The sequence below is a fragment of the Callithrix jacchus genome, chromosome 2 (assembly GCF_049354715.1).
Source record: "Callithrix jacchus isolate 240 chromosome 2, calJac240_pri, whole genome shotgun sequence".
NCBI classification, from domain to species: Eukaryota; Metazoa; Chordata; class Mammalia; order Primates; family Cebidae; genus Callithrix; species Callithrix jacchus.
Window position 1 is genome coordinate 185627930 of NC_133503.1, and position 21676 is coordinate 185649605.

The window sequence follows — 21676 nt, forward strand, 5'->3', positions numbered from 1 at the left end:
ATCCCTCCCCACCTCCCCCTCCCACTGGCCCTCCCCTTTTCCCCCCAATAGACCCCACTGTTTAGTACTCCCCTTTCTGTGTCCATGTGTTCTCATTTTTCATCACCCACCTATGAGTGAGAATATGCGGTGTTTCATTTTCTGTTCTTGTGTCAGTTTGCTGAGGATGATGTTCTCCAGATTCATCCATGTCCCTACAAACGACACAAACTCATCATTTCTGATTGCTGCATAATATTCCATGGTGTATATGTGCCACATTTTTCCAATCCAGTCTATTGTCAATGGGCATTTGGGTTGATTCCAGGTCTTTGCTATTGTAAACAGTGCTGCAATGAACATTCGTGTACATGTGTCCTTATGGTAGAACGGTTTATAGTCTTTTGGATATATACCCAGTAATGGGATTGCTGGGTCAAACGGAATTTCTATTTCTAAGGCCTTGAGGAATCGCCACACCATCTTCCACAATGGTTGAACTAATTTACACTCCCACCAACAATGTAAAAGTGTTCCTTTTTCTCCACATCCTCTCCAGCATCTGTTGTCTCCAGATTTTTTAATGATCGCCATTCTAACTGGCGTGAGATGGTATCTCAATGTGGTTTTGATTTGCATCTCTCTGATGATCAGTGACGATGAGCATTTTTTCATATGATTGTTGGCTTCATATATGTCTTCTTTCGTAAAGTATCTGTTCATATCCTTTGCCCACTTTTGAATGGGCTTGTTTGTTTTTTTCCTGTAAATCTTTTTGAGTTCTTTGTAAATTCTGGATATCAGCCCTTTGTCAGATGGGTAAACTGCAAAAATTTTTTCCCATTCTGTTGGTTGCCGATCCACTCTAGTGACTGTTTCTTTTGCCGTGCAGAAGCTGTGGAGTTTGATTAGGTCCCATTTGTCTATTTTGGCTTTTGTTGCCAATGCTTTTGGTGTTTTGTTCATGAAGTCCTTGCCTACTCCTATGTCCTGGATAGTTTTGCCTAGATTTTCTTCTAGGGTTTTTATGGTGCCAGGTCTTATGTTTAAGTCTTTAATCCATCTGGAATTAATTTTAGTGTAAGGTGTCAGGAAGGGGTCCAGTTTCTGCTTTCTGCACATGGCTAGCCAGTTTTCCCAACACCATTTGTTAAACATGGAATCCTTTCCCCATTGCTTGTTTTTGTCAGGTTTATCAAAGATTGTATAGTTGTATGTATGTTGTGTTGCCTCCGGTGCCTCTGTTTTGTTCCATTGGTCTATATCTCTGTTTTGGTACCAGTACCATGCTGTTTTGATTACTGTAGCCTTGTAGTATAGTTTGAAATCTGGTAGTGTGATGCCCCCCGCTGTGTTCTTTTTGCTTAGAATTGACTTGGCTATGCAGGCTCTCTTTTGGTTCCATATGAAGTTCATGGTGGTTTTTTCCAGTTCTGTGAAGAAAGTCGATGGTAGCTTGATGGGGATAGCGTTGATTCTGTAAATTACTTTGGGCAGTATAGCCATTTTCACGATATTAATTCTTCCTAACCATGAACATGGAATGTTTCTCCATCTGTTTGTGTCCTCTCTGATTTCGTTGAGCAGTGGTTTGTAGTTCTCCTTGAAGAGGTCTCTTACGTTCCTTGTGAGTTGTATTCCAAGGTATTTCATTCTTTTTGTAGCAATTGCGAATGGCAGTTCGCTCTTGATTTGGCTTTCTTTAAGTCTGTTATTGGTGTAGACGAATGCTTGTGATTTTTGCACATTGATTTTATATCCTGAGACTTTGCTGAAGTTGCTTATCAGTTTCAGGAGTTTTTGGACTGAGGCAATGGGGTCTTCTAGGTATACTATCATGTCGTCTGCAAATAGAGATAATTTGGCTTCCACCTTTCCTATTTGAATACCCTTTATTTCTTTTTCTTGCCTGATTGCTCTGGCTAGAACTTCCAGTACTATATTGAATAGGAGTGGTGAAAGAGGGCATCCTCGTCTAGTGCCAGATTTCAAAGGGAATGCTTCCAGTTTTTGCCCATTCAGTATGATATTGGCTGTTGGTTTGTCATAAATAGCTTTTATTACTTTGAGATACGTTCCATCGATACCGAGTTTATTGAGGGTTTTTAGCATAAAGGGCTGTTGAATTTTGTCAAATGCCTTCTCTGCGTCAATTGAGATAATCATGTGGTTTTTGTTTTTGGTTCTGTTTATGTGGTGAATTACACTGATAGACTTGCGTATGTTGAACCAGCCTTGCATCCCCGGGATGAATCCTACTTGATCATGATGAATAAGTTTTTTGATTTGCTGTTGCAATCAGCTTGCCAATATTTTATTGAAGATTTTTGCATCTATGTTCATCATGGATATTGGCCTGAAGTTTTCTTTTCTCGTTGGGTCTCTGCCGGGTTTTGGTATCAGGATGATGTTGGTCTCATAAAATGATTTGGGAAGGATTCCCTCTTTTTGGATTGTTTGAAATAGTTTTAGAAGAAATGGTGCCAGCTCTTCCTTGTGTGTCTGATAGAATTTGGCTGTGAACCCGTCTGGACCTGGGCTTTTTTTGTGTGGTAGGCTCTTAATTACTGCCTCAACTTCAGACCTTGTTATTGGTCTATTCATAGTTTCAGCTTCCTCCTGGTTTAGGCTTGGGAGGACACAGGAATCCAGGAATTTGTCCATTTCTTCCAGGTTTACTAGTTTATGCGCATAGAGTTGTTTGTAATATTCTCTGATGATGGTTTGAATTTCTGTGGAATCTGTGGTGATTTCTCCTTTATCATTTTTTATTGCATCTATTTGGTTGTTCTCTCTTTTATTTTTAATCAATCTGGCTAGTGGTCTGTCTATTTTGTTGATCTTTTCAAAAAACCAGCTCTTGGATTTATTGCTTTTTTGAAGGGTTTTTCGTGTCTCAATCTCCTTCAGCTCAGCTCTGATCTTAGTTATTTCTTGTCTTCTGCTGGGTTTTGAGTTTTTTTGATCTTGCTCCTCTAGCTCTTTCAATTTTGATGATAGGGTGTCAATTTTGGATCTCTCCATTCTCCTCATATGGGCACTTATTGCTATATACTTTCCTCTAGGGACTGCTTTAAATGTGTCCCAGAGGTTCTGGCACGTTGTGTCTTCGTTCTCATTGGTTTCAAAGAACTTCTTTATTTATGACTTCATTTCGTTGTTTACCCAGTCAACATTCAAGAGCCAGTTGTTCAGTTTCCATGAAGCTGTGCGGTTCTGGGTCTGTTTCTGAATTCTGAGTTCTAACTTGATTGCACTATGGTCTGAGAGGCTGTTTGTTATGATTTCAGTTGTTTTGCATTTGTTGAGCAGTGCTTTACTTCCAATTATGTGATCAATTTTAGAGTAGGTGTGATGTGGTGCTGAGAAGAATGTGTATTCTGTGGATTTGGGGTGGAGAGTTCTGTAAATGTCTATCAGGTTTGCTTGCTCCAGGTCTGAGTTCAAGCCCTGGATATCCTTGTTGATTTTTTGTCTGGTAGATCTGTCTAGTATTGACAGTGGAGTGTTAAAGTCTCCCACTATTCTTGTGTGGGAGTCTAAGTCCTTTTGTAAGTCCTTAAGAACTTGCCTTATGTATCTTGGTGCTCCTGCATTGGGTCCATATATGTTTAGGATCGTTAGCTCTTCTTGTTGTATCGATCCTTTTACCATTATGTAATGGCCTTCTTTGTCTCTTTTGATCTTTGTTGCTTTAAAGTCTATTTTATCGGAGATGAGAATTGCAACTCCTGCTTTTTTTTGCTTTCCATTTGCTTGGTAAATCTTCCTCCATCCCTTTATTTTGAGCCTTTGTGTATCCTTGCATGTGAGATGGGTTTCCTGGATACAGCACACTGATGGGTTTTGGCTTTTTATCCAATTTGCCAGTCTGTGTCTTTTGATTGGTGCATTTAGTCCATTTACATTTAGGGTTAATATTGTTATGTGTGAATTTGATACTGCCATTTTGATGCTAAGTGGCTGTTTTGCCTGTTAGTTGTTGTAGATTCTTCATTATGTTGATGCTCTTTAGCATTCAGTGTGATTTTGGAATGGCTGGTACTGGTTGATCCTTTCTATGTCTAGTGCCTCTTTTAGGAGCTCTTGTAAAGCAGGCCTGGTGGTGACAAAATCTCTGAGTACTTGCTTGTTCGCAAAGGATTTTATTTTTCCTTCACTTCTGAAGCTCAGTTTGGCTGGATATGAAATTCTGGGTTGAAAGTTCTTTTCTTTAAGAATGTTGAATATTTGCCCCCACTCTCTTCTGGCTTGTAGTGTTTCTGCCGAGAGATCTGCTGTGAATCTGATGGGCTTCCCTTTGTGGGTGACCCGACCTTTCTCTCTGGCTGCCCTTAGTATTCTCTCCTTTATTTCAACCCTATTGAATCTGACGATTATGTGCCTTGGGGTTGCTCTTCTTGCAGAATATCTTTGTGGTGTTCTCTGAATTTCCTGCAATTGAGTGTTGGCCTGTCTTGCTAGGTGGGGGAAATTTTCCTGGATGATGTCCTGAAGAGTATTTTCCAGCTTGGATTCATTCTCTTCGTCCCCTTCTGGTACACCTATCAAACGTAGGTTAGGTCTTTTCACATAGTCCCACATTTCTTGGAGACTTTGTTCATTCCTTTTTGCGTTTTTTTCTCTAATCTTGGTTTCTCGTTTTATTTCATTGAGTTGGTCTTCGACTTCAGATATTCTTTCTTCTGCTTGGTCAATTCAGCTATTGAAACTTGTGCATGCTTTGCGAAGTTCTCGTATTGTGTTTCTCAGCTCCTTTAATTCATTCATATTCCTCTCTAAGTTATCCATTCTTGTTATCATTTCCTCAAATCTTTTTTCAAATCTTTTCTCAAGGTTCTTAGTTTCTTTGCATTGATTTAATACATGATCTTTTAGCTCACCAAAGTTTCTCATTATCCATCTTCTGAAGTCTAATTCCGTCATTTCATCACAGTCATTCTCCGTCCAGCTTTGTTCCCTTGCTGGTGAGGAGTCTTGGTCCTTTCTAGGAGGCAATGTGTTCTGGTTTCGGGTGTTTTCCTCCTTTTTGCGCTGGTTTCTTCCCATCTTTGTGGATTTGTCCGCTGGTCGTCTGCGTAGTTGCTTACTTTTCGATTGGGTCTCTGAGTGGACACCCTGAATGTTGATGATGAAGTATTTCTGTTGCTTGGTTTTCCTTCTACCGGTCTAACCCCTTCGCTGTACGAGTGCTGAGGTCTGCTCCAGACCCTGCTTGTCTGGGGTGCACCCCTAGCAGCTGTGGCACAGCGAGGGATGCTACCAGTTTCTTTTTCTGCTATCTTTGTCCCAGGATGGTGCCTGCCTAATGTCAGTCTTTTGGATATAGAGGGGTCAGGGAGCTGCTTGAGGAGACAGTTTGTACTTTATAAGGGATTAATTGCTGAGCTGTGAGCTGTGTTGTTCATTCAGGGCTGTTAGGCTGCTATGTTTGATTCTGCTGCAACAGAGCTCATTAAAAAAACCCTTTTTTTTTCTCAAATGCTCTGTGTTGAGGGGTTTGGGCTTTATTTTTGGATGTCCGTTGAGGTCCTGCCCAGCTAGGATGCAGACTAGCCACTGTTTGCCTGCCGAGGCTCCACCCTGCTGTTGTGAGGCTCGCCCTGGCTCCGCTGTTCTGCTGTTCTCCGCCACGCCCTGCGGTGGAGTCTCTCTGTTGTAGCGGGTTGCCTCGGCAACGGCAGGCTGTGTCAGCAGTGGGCGTGTATCTCAGTAGGGACAGGTTGCCTCGGCAACGGCTGGCTGCGTCAGCAGTGGGGGTGTATCTCAGTAGGGACGGGTTGCCTCGGCAACGGCTGGCTGCGTCAGCAATGGGCGTGTATCTCAGTTGGGGCGGGTTGCCTCGGTAATGGTGGCCGCCCCTCCCCCTCAGAGCGTCTCGGGCCGTATGGGGCTTGTTTGAAATCGCGGTTTTGTTCGTCCCACTGGGCCAATCCTAACGCTCTGTTCCTGCAATCCCCTGGGCTGGCCCACTGTCCAAGTCTAGCTCAGTCTCAAGGCCAGCCCTCTCACGTCTCCGGTTCCCAGTTCAATGGGGCACCCGGACAAGTGCGCCCTGTGGGGAGCACTGGGTAGGGCCGGCCGCCACCACCCCGGCTGCCGGCTTCGCCAGGTGGAATATCTGCCTGGCGTCCCGCGTCTCCTCTTCACTTGGGAATTTCCCCGTTCCGTGGGCAACAAAGATCAGTCTGGAAATGCAGCTCAGACTCACCTCTCTGCCGACACAACGAGAACTCCAATCCTGGGTTGTTCTCACAGCGCCATCTTGAGTCTCCAATCAGGAGTATTTTTCATATAGATGAATATAGGTATATAATCTATTGACATTTGTTCCTAATTTTAATATTTTGATCAGTAATAGTGTTATTGTTGAAGCATCAATGTACAATGAAAATAATCCCTTTACCTGACAAACAATAAATATATACCCTCTGAGTTAACTCATTGTGTCTAATAAATTCTATCTGTCTTCAGTCAGTAACATTCTGGCATATTGATTGACAGATGTAAATCCTGTTGCACTTCAAGGTGTTCTTAGAGTTTTGACAAAGGTGCAGTACAGATTCAGAACCTTACACATTGGCTTGCTCAAAAGAGACTTCATTTTGCATTCCAATTCAACAAAACACAATGCTGCTTTTGTAACAGTTTGGTGTCACCATGACAAAAGTAACTTGTAGTAAAGTGTTATTTAATTTATCCGTAAATTGTGACGTATTAAAGAGTTAGGGGAAGTTTTGTAATCTGCTTGGAAAAATAAAATGATATAAGGACTTAAATTCACAAAGTACATGCACAAGTGTAAACACAATGAATTCTACAAAGTTCATATCCTGTCCTCAAATAGATCCAGTAGTTGAATTGTTTCTCTTAATGCGAGGTTTTTACAGTTGCACTTACTATTTCTTTCTCTCTTCACCTGAGAGAGTTATACTTCTTACAGTTGACACTAGTACAAACATCTCCCACTAAAAATATTGCAAAAATATTCTCTCAAAGTGTTTTTTTCCTCCATGGTTAATCTACCATGCTTGAGAAAGTGAGTAGGCTCGTTATATTGCATGGTAATTAGTTATCAGCTTCAAGTAAATAGGCTTTGAGTAAGTGTTTGAGGGGTAGCAAATTAGAGCTACCAGTTTGCTTTACAGTGTCTCTACGCTTGAGAGTTACAAACTCAGTGGCCTAGTATACAGGCAAACAAATGTCTTGGAGGAAACAGACCGCTTTTCAGTAACAGGAATGTGAAGGAGAATAGAGACTGGATAATGCATGCCCAACTATAAGGGTAGCCACTGTTTAATTCAAATGGATTCCTACCTTTGGACTACAAGGTGTTTGAAAAGGAACCGCTCACAACACAAAACAAAAAGACTCCTAGTGAAAGAAAATAAATCAGCCTATCTATGGCTTAAAATTCTACTCAAAGTACACAACTGATGTGCACTTCTCCTTCTAGAGAAAATCATCTATCTAAGTATATACAATTCTCCAGTATTAGTCCTTTTATTAAAGGCGTAACCTATTTTATTCTGCCATTTTCCATTCTGGGCTTTAAAAACTGTATTCTGTGTTACGGTTGTTACATAACTTATTCTTGGATAGATAAAATGTCACTGACATTTGCTATTCTGCACAAAGCATATGCATGTAAAATTCAATACCTTACTTGAAAGTTTACAAAACAAACTTTCTCTGTCTGGAGAAAATTTCCTTTCTCTGGAAGGAATTATATTATTGTATTGAGAACAGATCTTGTAAGGTAAATAATCTAGTAACAGAAAGAAGGCATACCACATGACAAATAATCACAGTAAGTCAACCTTTATGGCTTGATCCTCCAATATTACATTGCACCAACTGCAGTCACAAGTGAGCTTGAGTTTTTGGCAATTTGTTATCATTCTCTGGAACTTAAATGATAGCAAATTGCCAAGCATGTAAACTCACTTGTGACTGCAGCTGGTTTGGTGCAATGTAATAGTGGAGGAACAGGCCCTAAAAGTTCGATAGATGGCAGTGTTTCCCATAAAGTTAGTAAACATCACAAACCACTAGTTTGGATAATTTCTAATGTTAGTGAAAAATAAAATTTTGCAGAAGACATTGACATTGATGTGATTTTTTTTAGAGGGATAGCTATTTTTTATTAGTTTCAGTGGTATGAGTATAAATCTAAATTTATATAATATTTTCAGCATTGATACTTTGAAACAAATAAAAAGAAAAAAAAAGTTTCTCCCTTGACCCATCAAAATGTGCAGGATTTTTTTTAATTATCAAATAATTAGGGTTTTTCTAGTGTCTTCTGAAAATGATATCTAGGTTATTTTATTATGGTTGCAGTCATATATTTTTAAACATTTTGAGCATTTCTTTAAAACGCAAGTATATACTTGATTTTGAGAACTGTTCCTAATTACTCTAAAATAAGGTAAATTCTGCAGCTGCATGGTTAGTGTTCTACATATGTAAATTTCATTCAAGTTTATTCCTTGTACCATTCTAATTTTCTATATCCTTATAGAATTTTTGCTTGCCTGTTATTGAGAAAGACGTTAAAGTCTTCCAAGATGATACTGGATGTTTCTATTTCTCTTTTTTTCCCTCTGTTTAATTTTTTTTAGATGCAGTTTTAAACCGTGTTATTGGATGCACACAGATTGAAGGCTTTGATATCTTTCTCTAGTTTAAAATTGTTTTATTGTGACATGTATCTCTCTAGCGCTAATAATGCTGCATATGTTAAAGTCTAATTTGTTCCCTGTAACTATTCCAGAGTTTTATTTATTTATTTACCTTCATTTCTTTTTGGTTATGGTTTGCTTGGTATTCTGTTTTGTAAAATTTTACTTTCAAACTTTATTGTTCTTAATTTTTTATTCTTAATTTGTAAATGTTTCTTGTGTACACTTAGCTAATATTTTCGTTTAAAATGACATCATAATTTTGCTTGCTTATATTGATTTACTACATTTATAGTTACCTTAATTACTGATATAGTTCCTTTTAGGTATATCATTTGCTATTTGTCTAAGCTTTTTCTTCTCTTTTTTTTCCTCATATTCTCTGAATTATTTACTTAATTTCATTCATTTTGATCTCCATTCACTTTTTTTAAATTTTACTTTTTTATACTTTTTTCTTTTAAAAAATTACTGTAGATATTATTATTATTTCATTCTACGTTGTTATAATTTCGTTGCTTGGAAATAGAACAACTTTAAAATTGTTTTATGTCATTGACCCTTTGTTGTTGTTTTCTTTTTTTGTTATCTTATATATTCAGTCCTGTATGAAATTGGCATTATTGCTTTTGTGTTAAATAGCAAATAATCGTTTTAAAAGTCAATCCTAATTTACCCTTCCTGGTACTATTTATTTCACCTTGAAATTATGTGTTTTTGTCTTGAATTACTGTTTTCTAAAGGAAATTCTAAATTTTCTAAAAATATTTTATTTTCCCACTTTTAAGTCCTAGACAACTGGAAATGAATTTTCTTACCTTTTCTATAATTTTTTCAAGCATTTCTTCAACCTCATTTTCTCACTTCTCTTCCACTAGTTTTCTAAAGTATATCAGCTAAGTCTTTCAACCATATAACATTAGTCTATCATTGTCTCTGCTGTATAATAATTATTCTTCTACAGTCTTCTTTAACCCGGATATTTTATATTAACCTATGTTCTAGTCACCAATCCTTTCCTCTGCTGTTTGTTCAGCAATTAAATCTATCTGTTAAATCTATTAAGTACACACTTCAACATTGACATTTTCGTTCTCTATTTTTGGTTTAGTAGATATCAGATTATTGGTATCTGTTGAAACTCTTCACCCTTTTCTTTATTTAAATATATTAACCATACTTATTTTAAAATTTTTAATAGCATTCTAAGAGCAAAATCAAACCTGGATCATTTTTTTTATTGTTTCCTTCTTAGTTTTAGCCAATACTCATATTTAATCATGCCTTTGAATTACTGATTGAACACTGCATAAAGGAGCTGCAGAGGTTCATGATTATGCAGTCTTTCAAAGAGGATTGAGTTATTTCTTGCAGACATATAGAGTATGGATTACTTAAATCAGTTGGATTCTGTTAGCACTAGCTTATTTCATTTCCCTCCTTGCTTCCAGGAAGTAGCTCTTACTCCTGAAAGCTGGATCCTTCTTCACGCTCTACTGGCCTCAATTTCTGACCCCCCCAGTACCTCATGGCTGCTGAAATCTCTGCCAAGCTCTTTTGCTTTCCGGATACACTTTCTCTTGGTTTCTCAGAGTCTCTACACCTGTGAAATTAATGGATGTGTCCACAATTACCACAAGAAAAATTGCATTTGTTTTTTTTCCCCTCATTTATCTGAGGTTTCTTCTTCTTAGGGCTTTTGTCCTCAATTTCCCAGCCTCTGTGCCAGCTCTGAACTTCAACCTGTCTTCACGAGCTGTACAATTTCTGCTTGGACTCTTTCCCCCAGAACTACATATTTTAAAATGCCCTCGTATTTTCGCATATAAACTTTGTTTTGTTATGGTTTCTTTCTCTCAAGGATCATACTTCATCCAGGCTTCCCAACATTGATTACTCTTCAATGCTTTGAAACAATCATGTTCTGTATACTGTGCAGCTTTTTTTTTTTTTTTGAGATGGAGTTTCATGCTTGTTACCCAGGCTGGAGTGCAATGGCGCGATCTCGGCCTAGAGCAACCTCCGCTTCCTGGGTTCAAGCAATTCTCCTGCCTCAGCCTCACGAGTAGCTGGGACTAAAGGCATGCGCCACCATGCCCAGCTAATTTTTGTATTTTTAGTAGAGAAGGGCTTCACCATGTTGACCAGGATGGTCTCAATCTCTCGACCTCATGATCCACCCGCCTCGGCCTCCCAAAGTGCTGGGATTATAGGCGTGAGCCACCGCGCCCGGCCTACTGTGCAGCTTTTATAGGTGTTTTATATGGCAGAGGTAGATATACCGCTCTATCATATTCAGATTTGAAAAATCATTCACTTAAATTTAAATAGAAACATTATGGAAGATAATTAGATATATTTTATGTCAACTTGATATTTTATGTGGCTAAATTGAAAGGATGAACTCTAAAATAAAGCTGAAATTATTGAATTAACCACAGAATGAGCAATGTTATTTTATTTTATTTAGCCTTCATAAAGACACAATATTTTTCTTACATCATGATATTTAGTATATAAAGACAATTGATAATTAATTATATATTTATTATATTAAATAATGTACATACATCTGTAGATCTCTTTCTGACAAAGTAACAGGTATAAATAAATAATAGTATTGCATTCTTCTGATTTTAGATTTAAATATTTTGAAACTATATGGAGTTGTCTGTTTAGAAACCTACTAGATATGACATTTCCATATTATGGTATGTTTTTAACCTATGTGGTTGTGTATTATAACAAAGTTATAGATTCATTCCTTTTTCTTTACATAATATGTTGTTTAGGTAGGTATGTTTATGATAATAAGCATATATTTCTTGGAAATAATTTGATTCTTACAATTAGGCATTACAAATCAATGTCTACATCTTCAAAGAATATTTAAAAAGGGGACTGATTTTTAATTAAAATTTCAAATAGTCTTTCTTCAAGCTTTCTTATGTTATTTATGATTAAGAGTGACAGAAAAAAAAAGTGTTCCACTATAGTAATACTTCGAAAAATATTCTATAGAATAATCAGGTTTCCTGTAGTACATGTTGACACACAGTAACAGAATGTATTTGGTTAAGCAATTTTAAAGATATTTCAGAGAACAGTAAGCATTCTGATAGAGGAAAATTGCCCTTTTAATGTGTGGCATTCAAATGGCAGTAGAATTTACATTTACATTTACTTTATGTTTAAAAAACATTACACATAGAGTCAATCACAATGCTTAATAATCAGTATTCAATATGTCTCTCAAATTCAGGAAAATCCCAGAATACTTGTGTGAGTGTGGGTGTACTTGTGTTTTAATTTAAAATTAGCATTTTCCGCACAAACTGTATTTGCATAAACATTTAACATGGAGATTATAAAAACTCTTTGATTAATTTTATCAATAAAGACAAACTCTGTAAGTCAGACATCGTAGTTTATGACCACTCACATGGCAATCAGTTTTCCCTGAGAAGCATCTCACTTTTTCATTTAAATAAAATAAAATAGCAAATAGTTCTAACAAATGTAATGATAAAATTTCTTACCTCTTTTGTAGGATAGGGCCTAGAGGTAATCATAGGGAATGACTTATTCAATGACTGACAGAATTACTGAAGTAAAGACACAAGGCCTTTAAAAAAGCAACTAGAATCAATGCTGTCCTGGAGAAAGAAAATATATATTAAAAGGGACAAGCTTCAGTGAGACAAATGCCCTTTTATTATCTTCATCATGTCTTCCTTCCCTAAATGTACTTTACACAATCATTAGTATTTTATGATGCTGTCTTAAGAAATTATGTGACAGGATCACCTATGGCATATGAACTTATGGTACAGCCACATACAAGTGTATTACACAGTGGGATCTGTGTGCCTAAGCTGTGTACAAAATTATGTAATCTAAAACAAGAATAAATTATTCTAGTACTACTTGAAGAATTTAAAAGGGAAAAGAAACTTCTAGAATGAGCTAGAATATAACTTAGAAGTTATTCACATATTTGAAATAAAAAAGAAAAGATTTTATTAATATAGTGTAAACAATGTGGTACCTAAAGTTGAAAAATGCACATTGCCCTACCTCGTATCTCAGAAAAACTAAGCCTCACCCACTGAAAAGCTGAGTAAAACTGGCATTTTGAAGACAATTATATATTTTCGTAGTAATATTATATTCTACTGTTTTATACTTTTGGTCAGATTCTCATCATCATAAATTTCTAGCATTTGTTGTATCTCTTCTTAATTTTTCTCATTCTGAAGAACAGCTTAAGTACTAGTTCTCATTTTGATTTTATTTATTTATTTATTTATTTATTTATTTATTTATTTATTTATTTTGGGGATGGAGTCTCCTAGAGTGCAGTGGTATGATCTCGGCTCCCTGTAACCTCTGCCTTCCAGCTTCAAGTGATTCTCCTGCTTTAACCTCCTGAGTAGCTTGGACTACAGGTCCACGCCGCCATGCCTGGCTAATTTTTCGTAGTCATGGAGTTTCACCATGTTGTCCAGATTGGTCTAGAAATTCTATGCTCAGGCAATACTTCCCGTCTTAGCCTCCCAAAGTTCTAGGATTACAGGTGTCAGTCACTGCACCAAGCCTGATATTATTTTTTGTAGTTAAAAAATATATACAATAAAATTGAGCCTTTAAACAATTCTATTGTGTACATTTAAGTAACACTACATATATTCATATTGTTGTGTAATTAACAATACCATTCATCTACAGAACTCTTTTTCGTCTTGCAGAAGTAAAACTTTGTACCCATTAAACACAACTTTTCCATTTTTCCTCTCTTGAATCAACTTTCTGTCTCTACGAATTTTACTCTTTTAGGTACTTTCTATAAGTAGAATCATGCAATATTTGTCTTTCTGTGCTTGGCTTACTTCAGTAAGCATAATGTTTCAAGATACATCAAGGCTATATCATGTGTCAAATTTTAACTTCTTTCATATTGATAATATTTTATTTTATGTGTATACTGTATTTTATCAATTCCTCTGTTGCTGGATGTTACTGGATTCTACCTTTTGACTATCATAAATTATGTGGCTGTGAATATGGGTGTACAAATATCTCTTTAAGACATCACTTTCAATGCTTTTGAGTATATATTCAGAAGTGGAATTGCTGGATCATATGATAATTTTATGTTTGATTTTTTTTAGAAGCCTCCATGCTATTTTTCATAATGACTGCACCATTTGACTGCTCCACCAACAGGGAAAAAGGGTTCTAATTTCTCCACATCTTCTCCAACCTAGTCATTGTCTTCTTTTTTTATGTATTTTTATTTTATTTGGAGAGATGTCTATTCCAGTTCTTTGCCCATTTAAAAGATTGGATTGTGTGTGTGTGTTTTGTGGTATTGACATGTAATAATCTGCATTTATTTATGTCTTTAATATCTTTCCACAATATTTTGTCATTGTCAGTGCACACATTGTTTTATTGCTAAATATTTTTTTCATTTTTATGCTATTATAAGTGGAATTGCTTTATTTTCTTTTGAAATTATTCATTATCTTGTAACTTTGCTTAATTGCTTTATTAGTTCTAAAAGTTTGTATGCGTTTGTATGTGGATGTGAGTGGGTATCTGTGTAATCCCTAAGGCTTTCTGAGTGTAAGATCATGTCATCTGTGAACAGAAATAATTGTATTGCTTCCTTCTCAATTTGGATGCTTTTAATTTCTTTTTCTTGCCTTCTGACTCTGGCTAGGATTTCCAGTAGTATGTTAAATAAAAGTTCAAAAGTTGACATCCTGTTTTGTTCCTGATCTTATACTAAATGCCTTGAGTCTTTCATTATTTTAATGATATTTGTCATGGGATTTTAACATATGGCTTTTATTATGTTGAGGAAGTTTTCTTTATTTATAGTTCTATTTTATGTTTTTTAATCATAATATGGTATTGAATTTTGTCAATTGCTTTTTCTGTAGAATTGATATGATCTTGTGATTCTTTTTCTGTTTATTCTGTTAATGGAAATGAAAATTAATTGATTTTCTTATGTTGAACTTAACTTGCATTCCAGGAAAAAAAAAACTCAATTGCTTATGGTATACATTCCTTTGATATTATGCCCAATTCAGTGTACTAGTATTTTGTTAATAATTTTGCATTAATATTCATAAGGAATATTGGTTTTCATTTCAATTGAAATTCAATTTCAATTGGTTCAATTTTAATTGAAGTTCAATTTTAATTCAGTTTCAATTGCTTTTCTATTCTTTTAGTGTCTTTATATGCCTTTGGCTTCAGGGGAATGCTGGCCTTATCAAATAAATTAGGTAATTTTCCTTCTTTTTTATTTTTTGGAGGATTTTGAGAATTGGCCTTAATTCATCCGTACATGGTTAGTAGAATTAAACCAGTAAAGCCATCTATTGCAGGGCTTTTCCTTCTGGGGAAGTTTTTGATTGCTTATTGACTCTCCTTACTAGTAGTATGTATATTCAGAATTTCCATTTCTTCCTAATTTTGTTATGGTAAGTCATATTTATAAGAATATATTCATTATCTATAGATTATCTAATTAGTTGGTATTGAATTGATTGCCGGACTTCCTTATAAAATCCTTTTATTTCTGTAAAATCAGGGTAGTGTTTCTGCTTTCTTCCCTATTATAATTATTGAGACTCCTCTTTGTCTTTGTTAGTCAATCAACTTTATTGATCTTTTCCTAGAGAGAACAGATCTGGGAACTGGCTTGTCACCTCCTGCCGACCAAAATCTCCTTGGCCTGGGAGGGAGTGGAGCAAGAGCAAGTCTAAACACCACAGATACTTAATGCCTGCATTCATTTTTTTTTAGTTCGGGATTTTCTTGGTTTCTGTACACATTTGAATGTTTCCAAGAGCTTTTATAAGTTTATTTCACCTAGTTTTAAGTCACTTTTGATATTCCATGAAGCCCTTGTTCCCTCATGGAAACATCAAAAAGCAACTTAAAACTAACTGACCTAAACTTATAGAAAGCTCTGGGAAATATTCAAATGTGTACAGGCTTGGAACTTTGTAATCTGCCATTTTCCTAATGTTAAGTCACATCTTTATGTTTTAGGAATTTAAATCAAAGTGGTACCAATACATTTAATTTTTTCCAGATAAAAACGGCTTAAAAATAATAATATAAGACATTAAAAATACTACATATCCTATAGTACATATTAGTGTAATAGATGTTTCATTCAAGGAAAAATTTTCTGCCCATGTACTTTCTATTTTTTCCGTGAAAGTATCTAATAATTGCCAAGAATGAATAGGCCTTCATGGAAACTACTTTTCGTATTTTCAAGAAAAAAGACAGGACAATAAATTCAAATGTATAAATCATTGATATTTTACTATTAAAATAATTATTTAGTATGAAAAAGTAATTTAATTTAAAGGAGTGAGGAGAGACAACCCTTAGTGACCTAAAACATTGACTTTAGTATTTTAGAGAACAGCTGTCTCAGTAAATTTAAGTTAGCTCAAGAGATTAACTGGTACCAGCTGAAAAACTCTAGAAGCTTACTTTTTCTAACAAAATAACCTCTACACTTAAGGAGCTCCCCTGTTGCATGGCTAAAATAGATGTTCCAGTGCTCACTGTCTCTCTCACCCTGAAAACATGGAGAACGTTACGGGAATTGGATTCCTTTCTATTAAGGCTCTGTATGTTTTTAGTTACCCTTTACTGCTCATATAATTTTTTAATTAAATCCTTTTGGTGATAAAACAACAATTGCCGTTTTTGTATTTTGTTTTTTTCCAAATTTTCATTAATAGTCACATATTAGTGAATAGTTGTAAATAACCCTTTGTTTTAAATACAAATTTGGCATTTTATTTGCAAATTTTTGTAACTCTGTGATGTTGGATAACCAAATTCTAAATGTTATGTTACCATTACTATTTCTATTTTCTTATAAAACTAGAGTTTACTAGAAATAACACATCTCTTCATTATGAGATGTTGTTTGCTACAGTCAACTTGAGTAATTTTTACTAAACATAATAATTTATCAGTTGTAAGTTTCATAGACATAAAGAATTTTAGGGAAGTGAGGAAATAATTTAATATTGATATCAAATTGATATTTGAAAAATATAATTATCAATTTTTATCTTGTTTTTTATTTGTTTTCAATAGAGTTTATGTCAGCAAATGGGGGTGTTATAAGAAGTTTAGTCTTCATATTTGATTCATTCAGTTTCCTATGTCCTTATTTTATTGTAAAGTTTAAACTATTGATTCTTTTTTTATTGGCCTACATTTTAAAGTTTCCATATGGTTTCAAATTACTTTTCTTAAAAAAGACATGAGATAGTAGATGCCCAGCATAAAGTTGGAGATGACCATCAGTTGAACAGTTTAGCAGAAACTCAGGATATGGCAGATGTGAATATTCATTTGGGAGCCATAAATTTATATGTTGACGGTGAATCCACAGGGACAAATGTTCCTTTCTAGAGTGTGTATATAAGGAATAGAAATGAGGTACTAAGTTATGGACAATACTATCTTTTAAGAAAAAAGTGAAAAATAAGTCTGTAATGGAAATGAGATGTTAGAAAAGTGGTGATACAACCAGGGAAGGGCTGTGTTCTAAAGCTCCAGGGAGAGCCTTTTTATAACTGTAGTTTAGGTAAATTCTGCAGGTGCATAAGGAGGTATGTAAACTAAAATTCATTTGAATGTTTCTAAATTAGAAAAACATACAGTTGGATAACTTGTAGCTTATTATTAAATACTACATGGTAATTAATGAACTAGAATTATATGAGTAATCCTAGATATATCTCAAAATGATGATTTTGAGTAAAAAAATACTAAAGAATGATAAATATAGACTTAAATCTAAATAACTATACTATCTAAATATATATTTGGAAATATATTACATTAATATTTTTAAGATATGTAGGGGGATGATAATGGTTCTGGGAGGATGAGCAGAGAATTTGATTGTAGCAAACGGCCCACTTAGAAGTATCACCTGTACCTTCAATAATATACTACATTATAAAATGGGACCTGAATCAAATACAACAAAACATTAAGATTTGATGGCATACATGTGTGTTTCATTAAATTTTTTATTTGTTTTTTTTTTTTCTGTTAGAAATATATCGAAGTGTAACGTCATAGGAAGAGAAATAATCAGCAATAATGGTATAGTGAATCAGGTTTTGTTTGATTAGCTTGGTTTTTAATTTCTCTCAACATAAATCACAGTACCCCAGGATGACAAAAACAAAAAAGGAATCCATCTGAATTAGCAAATCACTGGCAACTACTGAAGAGGTGTGTATATTTTATCTATGGCTATGCTGCAAAGCATTCCAATTTGGCAGATTAAAACAATGGGCATTTATTATTTCACAATTTCTGTAGGTCAGGAATCTAGCTGTGGTTTAGATGAGTGCCTTTGGTTCACACTGATGAGATTGTAGTGTAGAAGTTAGCAGGGGCTGCGGTCTTGCCCAGAGGCTTACTTGGAGGTGGAGCTGGTTTCTGCTTCTGGCTTACTCACTTGGCTTTTGGCCAGCATCAGTCATTTGCATTATGGGCTACTTCACAGGACTGCAACAAAACGTGACAGACAGCTTGACCCTGAGTGAGTAATACAAGAGGGAATGAGAAAGTGTTCCTGTGAAAAAAGCCACAGTCTTTTTGTAACCTAGCCTTGTAAGAGACAGCTGATTACTTTTGCTGAACCTTCTTTATCGTAAGTGAACTACTATATCTAGCCAACATTCAAGAGGAAATAACTCAAGGACATAAACAGCAGAAGGTATGGATAAAACAGGTCAATTTGCAGGCTATCTACTAAAAGTTGACTCATAATTTACAAATTATAATTCTCAACTCAATGGAGAGTGCATAAAATATTAATCTGAATGTACTCTATTTTGTTTAATGGGACATAGTGAATGGGGAAGTTACTATTCTTCCGATTGTTAAAATGTGTCAAGAATTATCATGTTTTTTTCTATAATCATCATGTTTCTATACCAGAAATCTGTTTCCTATTTTAAGAATCAGCCGAAATGTTTTCTGGGCTATGAGTCAAAGATTTGAATGGTTGTTATCAGGGACTAGGGAAGGAGAATGAGGAGTTGATAATCAACAAATACAAAATTGTTGCTATGCAAAATAAGTAAGTCCTATAGTTCTGCTGAAAAATGTGATCTGTGAGTAACAATGCTGTGTTGTGTAGAAATTTGTTTATAGGAGAGATCTCACGTTAAGTGTTCTTACCACAGTAAGAATACAAACTGATATTTTCAATGTTCACTACATTAGACTTTTGTTTTCAGTATCATACCACTAATGACAAATGACTGGCTCACTAGAATTATTTTAGTAGAGGTTGTGCATTCATTAGGTGTATAGTCTAACTATATCCTTGTATAGTATTGAGTCATTATTAATTTAATCTTGATAGAAATTATTTTATCAAATTACATGTTAATTCAGGATTCCTGGGCTTCTGTCATTTATAATATTTTGAACTTTCTATAATAAATTGCTTTAATAAGATTTTTTAAACTTGTCAATAAAACAGTTATTTAAAACTTGTTTTATTATGCTTCTTAATATATATTTTGTAAGCACTATAGAGACAGTTTCATTTGACATTTAATATCTGGGAAAACTTTGGAAAAATGATATTTGTACATATTAGACAATGAGAATATAATAATAACAATGCTTTAACATTGTTGGTACAGTGTCAAAATTAATGCTAATTCACAAATGCTGTTTTATTTTCTATAGCCATCTGCTTTCTCATACTTCAACTCTGTAATTGAGTTTTAAAGATGTTAATAACTTTATGTTATTTATAATGTTATTATGAAGCCACCTCAAATCCTTTTCAGAAGCTGATAGGGAATTTACGGTAAAGAAATATAAACATACATTCACTTTCTCTGACATGACTGTATTTCTCAATATACTTATCTTGATAAAAACAATTGTATTAACAAATAGGCTACGGCATTTTCTCTTGTTTTTCTGTTGAATTCCACATTCCAACACTTTTCATTTTCACACTTTTATATTTGAACTTCACATACTACCATGGGGAGGTATACATTGGGATTACACTAATACTTGACGGATTCAGTTTTGGTTCAATATAAGAATGAAAACTTGACCTCTCCTCTAATTGTCTGTACTTTAAGGGTTTAGAGCTAATATTTCATTCTCATATATGCCTTTTTTTCATGAAAAGTATTTTACACACATTTTAAAATTTACATAAATCTAGTATTTCCTTCCTAAATAGTAAACTTCTAAAATCTTAAAAAAAAATCCATTCAATCCATTACCTAATATAATGCTCATTTGAATATGTGCTCTAAATATTTATTGTTTTTTCTTGTAAGATTATTTTATAAACATTGTATTTAAATACATTTAATATGAAATGTCTTCCAGAACACTATCAGCTCTATGTTCCTGAGTCAGCTCAAGTTGGTTCAGCTGTTGGGAAAATCAAGGCAAATGATGCAGACACGGGCTCAAATGCTGACATGACATACTCCATCATAAATGGTGATGGTATGGGGACATTCTCCATCTCCACTGACAAAGAGACCAGAGAAGGAATCCTTTCTTTAAAGAAGGTAAAAAGAATGTACCTTTTGTGATTCGGGCAACTCATTTACCTTTTCCCAAATGGAAATTTGGCAGAGATGTGAATGATCCATGCTGTCAGGCCATGGATTTTGATAAAATATTGTCACTTTGCAGTATAATTACATTTTAATTATTGTTTTGTCTGACTGCTTAGATCTTTTCTTCAGAAACTATATTTTGCTGAGATGGGAAGGTCTGATGTAACTACACCAACAGTGTGTCCCTCTATCTTTGTTTTGTTTCTGCTCTGTTCTTCCTGAAATGTCCCAATGTTAACAGTCAAGAATTAAATAAAAGTAATTTCAATGCAGTGCAAAGAATCAAAATATCATCACAATAAATCTATAGTGACTCTGTTAGAGCCACAAGCTGAGATATTTTATTCTAATGTATTATCGTAGGTCTTGAAGTGAGTCTGTTTATCTGTCTATCTATCTGGCATCTATCCATCCATCTATCTAATCTATCAATCTGTCTATCTATCTGTCTAATTACCTACTTGTATACATGAACTTTTCTATTTGGATCGTATGAAATCTCACTAATTCTTCTTCTAGTAGTTACAATTTTATGTTGATTTAGAATTGAATGTTAACTTGTCTGTTGAATACTACCAGAGGGAAGATCTAAGAGTAACAGTTTTAAACACATAAAGAATAATAATCACCACTTATATATTAAAATATCAATGTCTTCACCTAAAATATTTTCTCATTGTAAATTTTTTTTTCAGACTGTCAAACCTAGGTTAAGGTAATAATGAAAGTAGACAATTTGTGTATCTTTATTTAACAAACACAGGTATTTTGAATTCTTCAATGTGTCAACTGCTATGTTCCATATGAGCTATGCAAAGAATAAAAGGGATAAGTCTGGAGCAAAGGCCCCTATATGCACACAGCTTCTAATCTATGGATGTGGACAGGCATTAATCAAATATCACATACATTCCTAGATCAATAATATCTTTCCTATGAAGAATTATATAGTGCCACAGGAGAAAAATCTAGAATATTTAATCCTTTCTGGTATTCAGCAATAGCTAAATAGAGAATTGAAAGATGCCTAGGAGTGGGTTGAATATAGAATGTAAGGATGGCTACTCAGGAAGACAGAAAATGTACCAAGTGCCTGAGATGAGTGAAACATGGCACATTTAAGGGATCAAAATAGTATGACTGAATCTAGAGTAGAGAGAATGAGGAATGTAGTCGGTGGGTACAAGACCACACAAGGCCTTGTTAAATTTTGTCAAATGGAAAGCCATTAAAGAGATGTAAGAAGAAGTGACTACATCTAATTTTATGTCAAGATTTCTGATTGCTGAATTAAGCAACAGATGCCAAGGCTGTGTGTTACCTCATCACTGC

General features: G+C 34.9%; 1 protein-coding gene across 10 annotated transcripts in view; it reads left to right on the forward strand.

Annotated features, from left to right (window-relative positions):
* The window catches only part of CDH18 (cadherin 18), a 1140329-nt gene that overhangs the window by 996691 nt on the left and 121962 nt on the right, over nucleotides 1–21676 (forward strand). For all 10 annotated transcript variants that reach the window (XM_078365644.1, XM_078365646.1, XM_078365648.1 and 7 more), the window contains one exon: nucleotides 20106–20293. In XM_078365644.1, the coding sequence (XP_078221770.1) occupies nucleotides 20106–20293 (188 nt within the window). The remainder of the gene's footprint in view (nucleotides 1–20105; nucleotides 20294–21676) is intronic.